General features: G+C 36.8%; 1 protein-coding gene across 1 annotated transcript in view; it reads right to left on the reverse strand.

Annotated features, from left to right (window-relative positions):
- LOC143728574 (glutamate--cysteine ligase catalytic subunit-like) overlaps positions 1 to 16,447 on the reverse strand; it is a 53,016-nt gene that overhangs the window by 19,034 nt on the left and 17,535 nt on the right. Inside the window, exons 3-8 of the mRNA XM_077219362.1 lie at positions 14,288 to 14,470; positions 8,954 to 9,067; positions 6,839 to 6,897; positions 5,073 to 5,209; positions 4,921 to 4,995; positions 2,431 to 2,547 (exon numbers count right to left, since the gene is read on the reverse strand). Of these exons, the coding sequence (XP_077075477.1) occupies positions 2,431 to 2,547; positions 4,921 to 4,995; positions 5,073 to 5,209; positions 6,839 to 6,897; positions 8,954 to 9,067; positions 14,288 to 14,470 (685 nt within the window). The remainder of the gene's footprint in view (positions 1 to 2,430; positions 2,548 to 4,920; positions 4,996 to 5,072; positions 5,210 to 6,838; positions 6,898 to 8,953; positions 9,068 to 14,287; positions 14,471 to 16,447) is intronic.

Here is a 16,447-nt window from a genome sequence, read left to right on the forward strand (position 1 = left end):
CATCCCGGAAGTCCCGGGAGTCTCCCGCATATTGATTGCGGCTCCCTGATGCCCGCGAATTAGTTCAAACTCCCGAAATCTAGAGCGCGCAAGCAAGAGCGCGCATGCGAGACAGAAGAGACTGCTCCAAACCGTGTAGCGCGCGCGCTCGGCAGAGCGCCTGAGGGAGAGAGACCTTGCGTGTGTGTGCGTACCAGTAAACGCTCCCCGTGACGTAAGCAGACCAACTAATCGATAATGACATTCGTTGACAACGATTTTCATAATCGATTATAATCGATTTTATCGATTAGTTGTTGCAGCCCTAATCGGTATCTGGCTTTTTTATCGGTATCGGCATCGGCCCCCAAAAATCCATATCGGTCGGGCTCTAGTCTTTATTAAATTTTAATGGCCATCTTTAAGAATGACTCTTTGGAATTATATGAAATGGTAATACTTTACAATAAGATTACATTTTTAGCATTAACTAAGGTTAATAAAAGTTGTAGAAGTATTATTCATTGTTAGTTTGTTAATTTCAACATTTACTAATGCTTTTGAAATAGAGTTTTAATTCTTATTTTATCTGTTATTACCTTAGTTAATGTACTATGAACTAACATGAATGATAAAGGTTCAATTGCATTGCTCATATTAATACATGCAGTAAAAACGTATATTGCATAATGCATATAGTTCATGAAAGCTGGCTAATACATCCTTGTTAACAAATGCGACTTGCAAAGTGTTACTATGAAATTTACGTATGTTTCTAGGTTATAGCTAACGAAACTTTTAATATTTTAATGTTTAAATTATTTTCTATATAGAGTTCGTTCTGTAGAACTTCTTATTTTAATATATTAATATTTATATATTTATTTAATTTAGCACATTTCAGTTCAGCACTGTTTTACTTGTGAGTGTTATGTTTGTTTTTAATCCAGTATCCATTTTAAAAAATATCGATTGAATTATTGGTTATCGGCATTAATGGTCAAACCTAAATATCGGTATCGGTAAAATCCACTATCGGTCGACCTCTAGAATAGATGCACGTTTATCATGGATAGATGCACTTTTATCATGGATAGATGCACTTTTATAATGGATAGATGCACTTTTATCATGGATAGATGCACTTTTATCATGGACAGATGCACTTTTATGATGGATAGATGCACTTTTATCATGGATAGATGCACTTTTATCATGGACAGATGCACTTTTATGATGGACAGATGCACTTTTATTATGATAGATGCACGTTTATCATGGATAGATGCACTTTTATCATGGATAGATGCACTTTTATAATGGATAGATGCACTTTTATGATGGACAGATGCACTTTTATCATGGACAGATGCACTTTTATGATGGACAGATGCACTTTTATTATGGACAGATGCACTTTTATGATGATAGATGCACTTTTATCATGGACAGATGCACTTTTATCATGGACAGATGCACTTTTATTATGGACAGATGCACTTTTATGATGATAGATGCACTTTTATCATGGACAGATGCACTTTTATCATGGACAGATGCACTTTTATCATGGACAGATCCACTTTAATCATGGACAGATGCACTTTTATGATGGACAGATGCACTTTTATGATGGACAGATGCACTTTTATTATGGACAGATGCACTTTTATCATGGACAGATGCACTTTTATGATGGACAGATGCACTTTTATGATGGACAGATGCACTTTTATTATGGACAGATGCACTTTTATGATGATAGATGCACTTTTATCATGGACAGATGCACTTTTATCATGGACAGATGCACTTTTATCATGGACAGATGCACTTTTATCATGGACAGATGCACTTTTATTATGGACAGATGCACTTTTATGATGATAGATGCACTTTTATCATGGACAGATGCACTTTTATGATGATAGATGCACTTTTATGATGATAGATGCACTTTTATCATGGACAGATGCACTTTTATGATGATAGATGCACTTTTATGATGGATAGATGCACATTATAAAGCTTGGAAGAGCCAGAACATTTTGTAATATAACTCTGATTGTATTCTTCTGAAAGAAAAATGTCATATACACCTAGGATGGCTTCAGGGCGAGTAAATCATGTGCTAATTTCCCTTTTTGGGTGAACTATCCTTTTCAGTTTTTTGGGCTTAATTCCTTCACTAAATTACATAATTACAGAGAACATAAAGATCCGTAATGCCCTCGTCCAAACAATAGACCATCGCACTTCAGTAATAATTAGAGAGATCCCAGACCTGTGTGAATCATACATAAAATGACTCCGTTAATAATTTAAAAAGAAAACTAATCTTATCCAAATTGTCCCTTTTGAGAATTTACAAAGTGAGAACTTTGTAAGTACAAATGTGAATATCAAATGAGAATAAGAGCTGCTGCGTGTGTGTGTGTGTGGTGTCCTCACCTCCAGGCCCCTCTCCTCCGGGGTCCGGTCGTCCACAGACGCAGAGATCACACCCCAGCGGCAGTCGATGTCTGAAACCAGCCCGCGGTACAGCGGAGAGGCGGCACTGAGCGCCATCTGCACACACACACACACACACACACACACACACACACAGACACAGACACAGACACACACACACACACACACACACAAAGAGCTCAACACTGAACCTTTCTGGAAACATTAACAACAGACTCTTAAAAGGTTATAAAACTGCTAAGCACACAACACACATGATGACGGTGGTTATATATTACTTCATGTATAATGTAAATTTTCAACTAGGGTCAAAGTTAGAAGATCCTTTTTTAAAACTACTATTAAATTCTATTCAATTCAATACATTAATATTTGGATGTTATTTTGATTTTTTAAAAGCAGTCCTACATGCAGTAACATCATGCATGAAAGTTTGCAAGTCCATCTCCCCATATTTATACATTTTATTTAACAACAGTATAAACAGGAATTTTAATATAGAATCATGAATCATATTTTTTTCTGTGATGCATAGTTTTACTTTCTCTGCTGTCCCATTTTATATTAAGTGTCTTCAACTACTACAGGTGAAACTCGAAAAATCGTGCAAAAGTTATAATTTTGATGATTATGGCTTACAGCTTATGAAAACCTCAAATTCAAAATCTCAAAAAAATTAGAATATTACATGAAATCAATACAAAAAAAGGATTTTAAATACAGAAATGTCGGGCCTCTGAAAAGTATAATCATGCATATGTATATAGTTATATATACTAAATATATTAGTTTCACCTTTTAATTTGAATTACTGAAATACATGAAGTTTTGCATAATATTAAAATTTTTCGAATTTCACCTGTACTAATATAAATAAATTATAATAATATATATATATATATATATATATATATATATATAAAATAACGTTAACGCACTCACCCCATCCCAGATACGTCATCTTACATTGCATAAAGTTTAGTTTATGATCATGATGTAGAGTGATGAATTCTATTAGAATGCAGTTGAAATTCACTGAAATTCACAATTGACCCTTCGCTAAGCCACGCCCGAAAACCGCCACTGGCCAATCGTGTCTTAGCAACCGTAACTAGGCGCGGGAGGTCTGGCGAGCTTTCGAGCGAGGGAAACATGCCGAAGCGTTGAGCGTATGGATTGTGCAAATCTGATACCCGGTATCATAAAAGTTTGGACGGGGGAGTGTAATTTTTTTTCTTCCCGAAAATCTAAAAGCCGAGGGGAGAAATGATGTGCGTGGATCAGCAGTGTGGGAGACCACATTCACAACTACATGTCCACAGGATTAACAAAAACACTATTGCTTGGAAGTTGGAAATAATTACAGTTCTTTGTTCATATTGCACATATTTTAACGATTTGTGTGTTTCCCATGTGAATGGTTAGCGTATGGCTGGGACTATAGGCTTTAGCTTCAATTTTTATGAAATGATTCTCTAATTTTGGTTAATTAGAGAATTATTACAGTTAATTAGATTTTGGTAATATGCAACTCTTATAATATCGGTTGCATATTATATCGTGAATATATCCCTCGAATGCACACTGCAGTCCCTTTTGTCTTGCTCTCTCAGATATTTCACATGTTCGCCAAAAATTACTAATTATCTCATTGGGAATGTCTGACACCGGTGCATACACACTGTAATAGACGTGCCAGGCGCGAAAGCTTGACAGGCGTAGCAACAGTGACTAAGGAGGGCGGGGCTTAGCGAAGGGTCAATTATGAGAGCAAAAAAATGCCCATGTATGGGTTTTGTCTTATATTTATATTTTACTCAGTCATAAAGAGTCACCTGCTTCGTTCCTGAACGAATCAACCGTTTGAATGAGTCGGGTGAATGAATGATTCAGTGACTCACTCATAAACGCGCAGCGCTACTGTGTTGTACGTCACACGTAGGCTCACTACTGGCCGGCGCCGGTCATGTGTGTGATGTGTGTGATGTACAACACAGAAGAGCTGCGCTGTTACACTAGTGAACTCACTCGAGGCCCACAGAGAAGGAAATGAATAGTTGAAATAAAGTCGTTATTTTTGTTTGTTTTTGCGCACAAAAAGTATTCTCGTCGCTTGATAAACTTAAGATTGAGCCACTGTCGTCACTTGGACTATTTTAACGATGTCTTTAATAACTTTTCGGGGAACAAGTGTCAATCCCAGAGAAGCCTATGGAGGAGTGATCCAGCTCTCAGATTTAATCACAAATATCTTAATTCGTGTCCCGAAGATGAACGAAGGTCTTACGGGGTTGAACAACATGAGGGAGAGTAATTACTGACAGAATTATCACTTTTGGGTGAACTATCACTTTAAAATAAAGTATAACCTGACTTGGGTTCTTGTTGTGCTTTATCTACTCAGACAGTTTTATTTTTGCCTTTGGCACTCTGTTGAAATATAACATGGACGCTCTGTCATCCTCTTACCACTATTGGACAGAAAACGGCCAGTTGGTCATAAAGGTAGCGCGCCTCTCTGATGCTGCAAGCCTGGAAGGTCACCTGTAACATTGATCCGATGTCAATCACATGACCCGAGTATTCTCAATGCAAGGAGATGAGAGTAATGGTGATGTCACCTGCAGGCAGCAATTCCCCATGCCAAAGCCCATGGCGTCCATGTAGATGTGATCGGGCAGGGCTCCCCGGGCCGCTTCTCCATCGTCTTCGGGAAATGTCTCCACAAACGGAGATGGGGTGTTTTTATCTTTAAAAACTGAGAAGGAAACGCAGGTCAAAAGATGAGCCCTTGGAAATGCGACAGAAACCATGCAGCAATACACAGTAAAACTCACATTTATTCAGACACCTTGCTATCCTCACTTACATAAATTAACTATGTGAACTAGTGTCCTATACCCACTAGTAAAAAAATATAAAAAATCATATATGGAGTCTGAATAAGTTTTGCAGCATATAGACAACATAAAATTATCATGATAACATGATTATAATTGTGTGTGCTTGGGACATAACTTTTAAATCGTGAGACTTTTTTTTTTGTAATTAGGCCTTCAAAAATTATTTAAAAAAATGGATTTGGATTTATCGGCCAATATATCGGTTATCTGCTTTTTTAAATATAAAGAATTATCGGACAAAATTTTCATATCGGTGCATCCCTAGATAAAAGCGCCCACTTTCACAGAAATCTTTATAGTAAATTGCTGCAATGTGAATAGGGGCCTTCTGTATGTAATTATGTCATCACTGGTAGCTCCGCCCACTGTGAAATCTCATTGGTCCAAAGATCCCGCTTTTGAATCATTACGATTTGGCAAGACGTCCCTTATGCTCAACAAAGCTGCATTTATTTGATAAAAATACAGTAAGAAACAGTATTATTGTGAAATATTAGTATATTATTTTCAATGTTAATATATATGAAAAAGTAATTTATTCCTGTGTAGGCGTGTCAAGATTCTCCAAATCCTCAATTCGATTAAATTTTCGATTTTTTCGCACAGTTTTTTCTGTCTCGGATGTGTCAATATCCGGGAGACTTCCGGAACTTCCACGAGACTTGGGATGTCTGCAAACTGTGGCTTTTTTGAAGCGCGAACGTTGTCAACATAACTCACTGGAAATCCAAAAAACGTCCACACCTGCGACTTCAATGAAAGAGGAGGGGGTTCAAGTTCTGTCGATGGGTCTCCTGCATCTGCAGTTGCCATGCTATCTTTTGAGTGGCTGTAGGTAAGTTAGAGGAGGTTGACCATAGACTCGCAGTACTTCAACACGCGTGTTTTATCCGCTTGGCACGCCGACCGGACGTGACATGGGGGCGTGGCAACATCGACGATTCCATTTTTTTATTTGAAGTTCGAGATTTTGAATTAATTTCGATCGATATTCCTGTGATTAAAGCTGTATTTTCAGCATCATTACTCCAGTATTCAGTGTCACATGATCCTTCAGAAATCAGTATAATATGATGATTTGATGCTCAAGAAACATTTATGATTATTATCAATGTTGAAAACATTTCAAATTTTTTGAAAAATTTAATTCAAATTTCCCCTCCAATTTTAAACATGAATTATAGCCATTCAACATTACAGTGTGATTGAAAACAATACATTTTTTAACATCTATTAGGCTTAAAAAAATATATAACTTTAAATTTAAGTGAACTTCAAACAATCTTTACATAAACCCATAATAAATGTCAAATTTCTCTGTGCCCTTCCTGTCTTACATATACATAATATACAGTCTGCACGGCATAAGGAGGAGATCAAATGAAACCAGACATATATTATTTATTTTATTTCCAGAGCAAGATTGACTTACAGAAACAACTGTAATTTCTATAATTTACAAAAAAACAAATCAAAAGACTTACTTGGTACGTTAATCGCCACCTTCTCGCCCCTCCGGTGGCGTATGTTTCTGGTCAGAGTGCTGTAACACACATTGATGCATTAGTTAAAGCATCCATACCTCATTCAGATGCATCCAATATTCAGAAACATTACATGGTTACACAGAGCAGGATCAATTATGTGCTTAGAGTTAGTGGCTGGTTGAAATCTTTAACTTACTGTAACCTCATCCTTCCCTCGGGTTTTTAATTTAATTAAATAAAAAAAATAAAAAATGGTAATTGAGTGTTTATCAGAGAGGTCCAAGACCCTAGGACTTCTGTCACACTTGAACCTCGAATACACAAAAAAATGTATTAGTTTCAAGTTTTGTGGTTGAAATGTAAAAAAGTAACAAATCCTTCTCTCGCGGGTCAATTTGACCCCCTTAGGAATGAATGGAATGCGAGGAATGCTTCAGGACACACAGAAAAACCTAAAAATGCTCAAAATTCAAACCAAAAATTCTAAAACTTTTCCAAAATATTATTTTATAACGTCTACATGTGTATCTGAATGCATACTGAAATGAACGGACTTTAGGACCCAGCGGAACAGCTCATTTGCTCCATATAGAGTAATAAGGACATCTAGAGTCATGAAATATCATGTTTTATTATTGTTTTTTCACAAGAGGTCGGCAAAGACACACGATGTAAGATATTTTGAGCTGAATTAAAAGCATTTTAATTTTATGAGTTAGGCAAGAAATTGTGAGTTATTTTGATTATAAGTTGAAAAAAGTGAGGAATGTGCTTAAATTACTATTAATTTATTATTTATTGATGAAATCTAGTCATTTAAAGGTAAATTAAATAAAATCTCCCAAAAAATTGCATTAAAAAACATAAAAAAATATCATCAAAATGAAATAAAATAATATAAAAAAATTAAATGGGCTATAATTTTAGGGCCACGAGGGAAAGATGTGTTACAAAGTGTGAGAGAAGGACGATGGGTAAATATGAGCAAGCACCAGAACTTGAACAGCTTTTCTAAGGCCCTGTTTACACGAGAACGATTCTGGGTGAAAACGTAAAAATATTTTATCGGATGTGCCTTTCGTTTACACGGCGACGGCGTTTTGGAGGCTTAAAAACGCAAAAAAGTGAAACCACCCTCCAGAGTGGAGATCTTAAAAACTCTCCACCGTCGCGTTCCCATCTAAACAGTAAAAACGCAAATCTGCTCACTGTGGCTCTCGTCGCGTACGTGTTTACGTCACAGGCATGCGCCATTACAGGAAAATAACCCCAATATGTCGGATTATTTCCATACGTCGGACCTTCAAGTTGCCGTAGCAGCTCTGATAAACGTACAAGAGTCTTTTCAGCAGTTGTACACTTTTGCGTTTTCTTTTGCGTTTTCTCTTCAGATCGTTTCCGTGTAAACATAGCCTAAAGCTCTCGGCTACTGGTATGTGGAAGATCATTGTCTGTTGAGCTGATATTTCCCATAATGCCCCTGAAATGCCTCAGAGCTCAAGCTTACGCAAACAACTCCACATTGTTCTGCATCAGATGACACTTCAAACACACTCAGCTGCAATATAAACTCACACCGTCTCTTTTCTACAGGAAACCACTGTTAGTGGTCTGGGTCACATGATCTCGCACACTGCTGCGTTTACATTTTACGTTTATTCCACAATCAGAATAAAAAAGTGACATGTAACGTCGTCATTAGGAATGAATTGCCCAGATCTGATTACAATTGTATTCAGATTGGAAGGGCTGCTTTATTTCTTTTGTAAACATGTAAACACTCGATCGGATTGAAAACCGAAACTGAAAGGACTGCGCGTGCGATGACGTAGAAAGAGCGTAATGACGTATGTCTTCTTTATAAAACAAAGAAAAGGAGGATGGTTTGTATGCAAAACTCTGTATATTTGTGCGCATGTCTAAAGATTAAATTCGCTGACATAAACACGCACATCAACCCCATCACATGTTTATGGTTCATATAAACACAACATTCAGACTCTTAAGTTGGAATGAATTCATTCAGATTGAAGCACAAAAAGTGCCCATGTAAACGTAGCTAATGTCTCATTTCGACACGACAGCGATAGCCTGGGTCACATGATCTCTCACCTGAATCTAGGGTGTCTGTTGATGGCCTCGTCGGGGAAGAAAAGAGATTTCGACACTCCTTTTTCAACAGGCGTGGGTTTGTGTTCTGGCAGTGTGAAGCCTGGGCAGCCTAACCTACAAACACACACATAAAACATATATAGCCAACACATTTGCATTGTACATTGCAGCTCTACACCTGATTTAAAGGGGTGGTTGATTGTTATTTAACTTTAGTTAGTGTGTAATGTTGCTGTTTGAGTGTCGTAACTTTGCAGATATTGTTTATGCTCAAAGTTCAGAGCAAAGGGAGATTTTCTTTTACAGAAATCACTTTTTAAGGACTACAACAAATGGCTGGTAGGAACTACAATGAGCTTCTTCACGGGTTAATGACATCACAAACCCTAAAATTTACATAAACTCCGCCCCTGGAACAGGATTTATAGATGATCAAGACAGAATAAGCTAATCAATGACTAGAAGATAGTTAACTCCACATCAGATACATAAATTCATCAACTAACCATTCAGAAACGTCTGTTGCTTCTACACGTTGTCACTTCTTGAGTCTCTCCATCTTTGTCAGACTCCGGTTTCAAAATAAAAGGCTAAAAGTTTTTGAAATGTTCAATGCGTGTGTGTGAGGAAATCGGAGCTGTTCACACACACACACACACACACACACGCACGCACGCACGCACGCACACACACATACACACATACACACACACACACACTCGCCGGGAGCAGCAGCTCATGTGGGGTCAAAGTAGGGCTGGACGATTTTGGCTAAAATCATAATCGCGATTAATCGAACAGGTTACCTCGATTACGATTATTGAACGATTATTTAAAAAAAAATCTTTCTCATGTGTCACTGGCAAGGCGTATACTGTAAATATGTTCACGGTTATTTTTTTTAATGAAAGAATGCATAATCCTATCTTTGTGATTCTAAAATAGATTTTAATGCTTACTTATTAAACATTTCAAACAATTGAATCAAACAAAGCATACAATGCTTGAAATAAAAACGTCTTATAAAAAAGTAATTAAGTTTTAATGTAAAAAGAAAGTTTCCTAAAAATGTAGTTCTTTTTGTAAACAAAATTAATTATTGTAAATATTGCCATCTTAAAAGTAAAATATAACTTGTATAAAACTAAAAAAACTAATCCTTTTCATATTGTGTAGCATTTGTAAATGCTTGTGTTATCGAAACCTGCTTTGTGGAGTGGAGGCACGTGTTGCTGGGCGTTTGTTAGTCTCTCTCTGTTTTCGCGTGTTTCTTTGGTACAAGCGGCTCCTGTTGCTGAGTTGACTCAGTGTTTGAGTTCCCTTTCACACAGAGATTCCGGAAAATACACGGATAAAGTGGCTCGGGATTTGACCCGAGTTCGTTTGACTTTGGTTCATTCACACTGCCAGTGGTTTTCCGGAATCAAGAGAGTGCGTTCATACAGACACACACAACCCGCAAAGACACCTGACATGTCCCAGCAGCGTCTATAGTTTGCTTATGAGCTGCGATTTCTCTCGAGAAACCACGCTTGTGCATTTTTTTTCTCTGATTTGATCATAAACTAGCGCATTACGAACCGTTTCAAGCTGGCGAACGATCCCGGCTTAGCACCATCATTACGACACGGCATTAATTACGGCTTTTGTTCACACAGCGCGTTCCGGGACTGAAGACGGCAATGTTACTATGTCCCCAACCTGGCATCAATCCCGGGTCGTGTTTGTGTTGACACAGAAGGTGTTTGTTCTGGCAATTTCCCGGGATCAACGCGCTGTGTGAAAGGGGCTCATGTTGCTTCAATGTTGCAGACTGGACGGGGCGGAGTTACGTGAATACACACGCGGTAATATGTTTTAAAGGGAAAGTACATTAACACACAGTGGGAGGAAATATTAATAGGATTAAAAAACCGAAATAACCGACATGGTAAAATTACGTCGGTTATAAGCTCTGAATTTCGGTTTCGATTATTTTTCGATGAATCATCCAGCCCTAGGTCAAAGGGCGTGTGTTATCTACACAGACGAGGCACACCCAACTCATTCAAACAGATTTTAGCTCTAAGGCAAATGCTTCATCATTTTTATTATTTTTTCACAAGATACACACACACAGCTCAAAAGTTTGGGATCAGTAAGATTTTTAAAATAAGCTCACCAAGGCTGCATTTATTTAATTAAAAATGCAACAACAAAAAAAAAATAATAATATTGTGAGATATTATTATGATTTAAAATAACTGTTTTCTATGTGAATATATATAGTGAAGTGTAATTTATTTCTGTGATCAAAGCTGAATTTTCAGCATAATTACGCCAGTGATGATAAAAAAAAAACCATGTTGAATGTTGTCAATGTTGATGAATAGAAAGTTTATACGAACAGCATTCATCTGGAATAGAAAGCTTTTGTAACATTATACACTACCATTCAAAAGATTGGGGTCAGTGAGAATTTTTTAAAAGAAATTAATACTTTCATTCTGCAATAATGCATTAAATTGATCAAAAGTGACAGTAAAGACGTTTATAATGTTACAAAAGATTCTACTTCAAATAAATGATGTTCATTGAACTTTCTATTAATCATAGAATCCTGACAAAAAAACTGTTTTCAACATTGATAATCATAAATGTTTCTTGAGCATCAAGTCAGCATATTAGATTGATTTCTCTGAAGACTGGAGTAACGATGCTGAAAATTCAGCTTTGATAACACAAGAAATAAAAAAAGTTATTTTAAATTGTAATAATATTTCACAATATTGCCATTTGTTTTGTAGTTTTATCAATCCCAAAACTTTTTTAAAAGCAGTGTATACATATATACATACAGGTCCTTCTCAAAAAATTAGCAGTTAAGTTAATTAGTTAATTATTTTCCATAATGTAATGATAAAAAATAAACTTTCATATATTTTAGATTCATTGCACACCAACTGAAATATTTCAGGTCTTTTATTGTTTTAATACTGATGATTTTGACATACAGCTCATGAAAACCCAAAATTATATTTCAGTTATATTTTACTTTTAAGATGGCAATATTTACAATAATTTATTTTGTTTACAAAAAGAACTATTTTCTACATTTTTAGGAAACTTTCTTTTTACATTAAAACTTAATTACTTTTTTATAAGACGTTTCTATTTCAAGCATTGTATGCTTTGTTTGATTCAATTGTTTGAAATGTTTATTAAGTAAGCATTAAAATCTATCTGTGTGTTTCCTTATTTTAGAATCACAAAGATAGGATTATGCATTATGCATTCTTTCATTAAAAAAAATAACCGTGAATATTTACAGTATAAGCCTTGCCAGTGACACATGAGAAATAATTTATTTTAAATAATCGTTCAATAATCGTAATCGAGGTAACCTGTTCGATTAATCGCGATTATGATTTTAGCCAAAATCGTCCAGCCCTAGGTCAGTTTACTGTGACAGAGAGCAACCGTTAAAAGACACAATTGTATGATGTGATAGTATCTCCCAAAGCTTGTCTACTCTTCTGATACACACTCAAAAGTATCTAGTTTTTCTCCACACAAAGAGTACATACTTTTAGGGCGTAGTATAAGTAGGCGAATTGAGACATGAATCTTTGAGTGAGTCATTGAATCATTCACTCAAACCAATCTTGTTTTTAAAAATTGATTCAAAAGAATGAAATATATTTGTAAATGGACTACAGCACTAAACATGAACCTCTAATAAATGACATGTTATTTTGCTTCGCTCTCTATTAAGAATCATGATCTCGATTAAAAAACAAATCAGTTTATCCAGAATCGTGCATCTCTAATGGCTCGTTTCCACTGAGCGGTACGGTACAGTTCGGTACGGTACGCAATTATTTGCGTTTCCACTGTCAAAAGTTGTGAATGGTACCAAAAAGCCGAACCGTACCGTACCACTTTTTGGGTACCCTTCCGTTGGGATACCTAGCACAGTGGAACGGTACTAAAGGGTGGAGCTAGACTCACTGCAGAACGCTGATTGGTTGACAGAGTATCGTCACTTGCGCGTGCTACAAGGGGAATGACAACAAAAGCAACGCCATTTTTTTAATATACAGTTGGAATATAATACTACGGTTATTCGTTCACGAAATGTAGTTTTAAGAGTTTTTCAGACGATAATGTAGTTGTTTAAAGCTCAAATCTGTGGTTTATTTATAATGATTTGATTTATGATAATTTGATCCATTCCAGGCGATCACCGGGCGCTCGGCGCTCATGTTCCCCGCCTGGAACAGCCTTTCCTCGGCTAGTCGTTCTGACGTTTGCCGCTGACTCTGTAGTGGTAATTCGTCTTGTGTAAATCTAACGGGTGATCTTTGGTCTCATGAATCGATAATTCGTTCCCTGGCCAATCGTTTTGGCTGAGGGCTAAGTGAAGTTTCATATATTTAGGCTATATAACTTTTCCGTTGTAACGTTAATGTTAGACCAGCGCTGAATTTGTATATTTGACTGAATTTTTTGCTTGATCTCTTATTGTATAGCTTATTGTAACGTTACCTTTTACTTATACTTTTATAATGGCTATTATTGCTAAAACTGAAATTTAACTGGGTTGAGTTTTGTCATTTTTTATTTTATTACAAGATTAATTAATAGATTAATATCACTGTAATGTTGTTTATTGCAACATTTGTACAAATGCAAATATTGCCTGGAATATGTTTAATATTTTTAAAATTTAAACGAAAAGATGCAGGGTTGTGTTTTATATTTCGTTTTGTTATAAATAGGCTAACGTTAAACATACAGTACATAATATAATCAGGTCTATACATTGCCTGAACCACATTTGTGTGCCTATAATGTTTATAATGTATTTAAATGAAAACGAAAAGCGACAGAGTGGTGTTTTATAATATATTTCGTTTTATTGTTGCCTAAAATGTACATGCAGAGCGAGCTGAGTGACGCTTTCAAGAACGCGCTGTTCCATTTGGAGAATTACCGGACTCGCGTCCTCGGGAGTCATTCTGCTGAGAACTTTACATACTTGGTATTGAGAAATGCCTAATGTCGGCGCTTGTCTTCTTGTGACAAACATGCCAAGAAGCAAGGACAAGATCTGCTGTATGCCATCCATTAGTGTTTACTTTGTCGCTTTCTTCTTCGCGCGAAAATGACGTTGATCGCTTCTTTCCTACAAACACCACGCCTATCAAGTAGGGCACTGTTGGCGGTGGAAACGCTAGCCGGATCATAGTTTACTGACCCGACCCGAACCGAACCGTACTGTACCGTACCGTTCTGCTCAGTGGAAACGAGCCATAATAGACACTGAGGAGTAATGTCTTGAATGTTTGGTACCTGGGAAATGCGGTGACTGTGAGGAGAGTTTGGTTGAGATCGAGCACAGATGAAGCCTCTCTCCTCCGCTTCCCCATGTTGTCCTCGACGGTGTTGAACTCCGACATCGAGCCCCCGTACGGCTGTCCCGGCGTGCCTTCGATCATGTAACTCCCGTACTCCGGCCTCCACAGCGTCGGGTGGCTGAACACACATGCATCGCATTTCAAGAGATCAATATTCTGTCTCTTTATGAAAAGGTACTTATAAATGTGAATTACTAGCAAAGCAATTCATTTCATGAGAGCTCGTTGAGAAATAAATGAGTGTATTAGTGACATCCATCATATTCTTGCTCTAGTAATGTAAAGTAATGGACAACGTAACAGACAATGGCCAATAATGATGTCAAGAGAGTGCTGTGGCCAATGGGCATTGAGGCTAATACAATTACAATACAGCAGTCGAAATACAGACTGAAGAGAAACCTAAAATATCTGAAGTCACTCAAATATCGGAGTTCATACATTAAGCAATGATTAGAGTTTGGATTCAAATTAGGGATGCTCATTACGGTTAATTTTCCCGACCGACAACCGCCGCTCGTTATCCGAGTATTAACCGTTAACTGATAAGATTATAATATTGAACTGGCTTTAAATAACAATAAAATTGACGAGTGTCTGTGACCCGTTAAAAATACCCCCAAAAAATGTCATTGGTTTATATTAACGTGCAAACAGCAGCATACAGAACAGATCAACAACAGATCCTGATTCACATCACATGTTCACTCACTGCAGCGTTCCTGACAGTGACAACAGAGAAAAACATAAATTAGGCCTACACTAAATATATATTTTTTAACTTAATTCACAAATTAAGATGACTAAAAAAAAAAAACACTGAATCCGTTTGAAGCTTTGAAAAACCTGCAGTTTGTTTTCAGTCAGACTAAGTTTTTTCGTCAAATAAAAACAGCAGGCCTACCTCAATCCACAGCTTGTCTAGTTAATTTTAAAAGAGTAACATGTCTCCATGACGTGGGGTTAGTCTGGGTCTCCGATGGCACAGATATCCCGGGAACACAGAGATAACGTCTCGCTGGAGTGGCCAGCTTCGGGAAGCACCTTTCATGTCTGCTTCGACAGTGATATTGCAGTGTACTTGCACTACTGCTGTATTTTAATACCTCATAGCATATTTTGCAAGTAACTTCGTCGCCCTTTCTGTGGAAATGGTCCCACGCAGTAGGGGAGAGCCGGGACGGTTGAAACACTTTTCAGATAAACGTCGTTTTCTAAGATAAGGTTACAGATAGATTTTTTTTTTGTGATCAACAACTCACATATGTGTTCTCTTAGTATCATGTGTTATTCGGTAGAAACATAGAATGATTTAAGTAAAATTTTACTTTGTACGGGATCTGGGTTTTGTTTCAATCGTCCCTCCACAGCGGGACGATTTAAACACAGGGGTGGGACGGATGAAACATAACAGTTTAAACGGTAACTATTCATCTAATTCTTGTTTTTATGAACAATACCTGACAAGTAACTTATGTACATATTTTACAAACATATTTTGTCATTTATTTTCATTTTAAAGTTCATATTAACATTTTTGTTCTGTCGCCCAATAAACAATCGGCGATAAGCCTTTGTGCATTTTGCGTAATCTTTCTAATAGGCTATTTTGAAGAAGACAGACAAATCCGTTTACAATTAATTCTTACATTTATTCCTTGAGTCATATTGAGTGATTTAGTCATATTGAGTGTTTTCCTATGAGCAGGTTTAACTGGCACGAGTCGTTGTTTCAACCGTCCCGACAGCGCCTCCAGCCATTTAAACCTGTTTTGTCCGTAAACTAAAAAACTCTGATATTATTCACTTAAGGGTGTAATGCAGTAGTAATACACCTGTCATATTATTATTACAATGGCAGATGAAACAATAAATACAACTTGTCAGTCAAAAAAAAGTACCGCACAAAAGATTTCACTTACCACACTCAAAAACAGCTTTCTGGCTCTAACTTTAAAACGACAAGACCTAAAGAAGAAATGTTTCTCTTACGAGAGTATCTCTCGTACTGCGTAATATCTTACGCTATGGGGAAAACTCTTTTCCACGAGATATTGAAGCCAAAAATTATCCTTTAATTTTGATTAATGTAAAA

Source organism: Siphateles boraxobius, unplaced genomic scaffold (assembly GCF_051911475.1).
Source record: "Siphateles boraxobius isolate OS27281-9 unplaced genomic scaffold, OSU_SipBor_1 78, whole genome shotgun sequence".
NCBI classification, from domain to species: domain Eukaryota; kingdom Metazoa; phylum Chordata; class Actinopteri; order Cypriniformes; family Leuciscidae; genus Siphateles; species Siphateles boraxobius.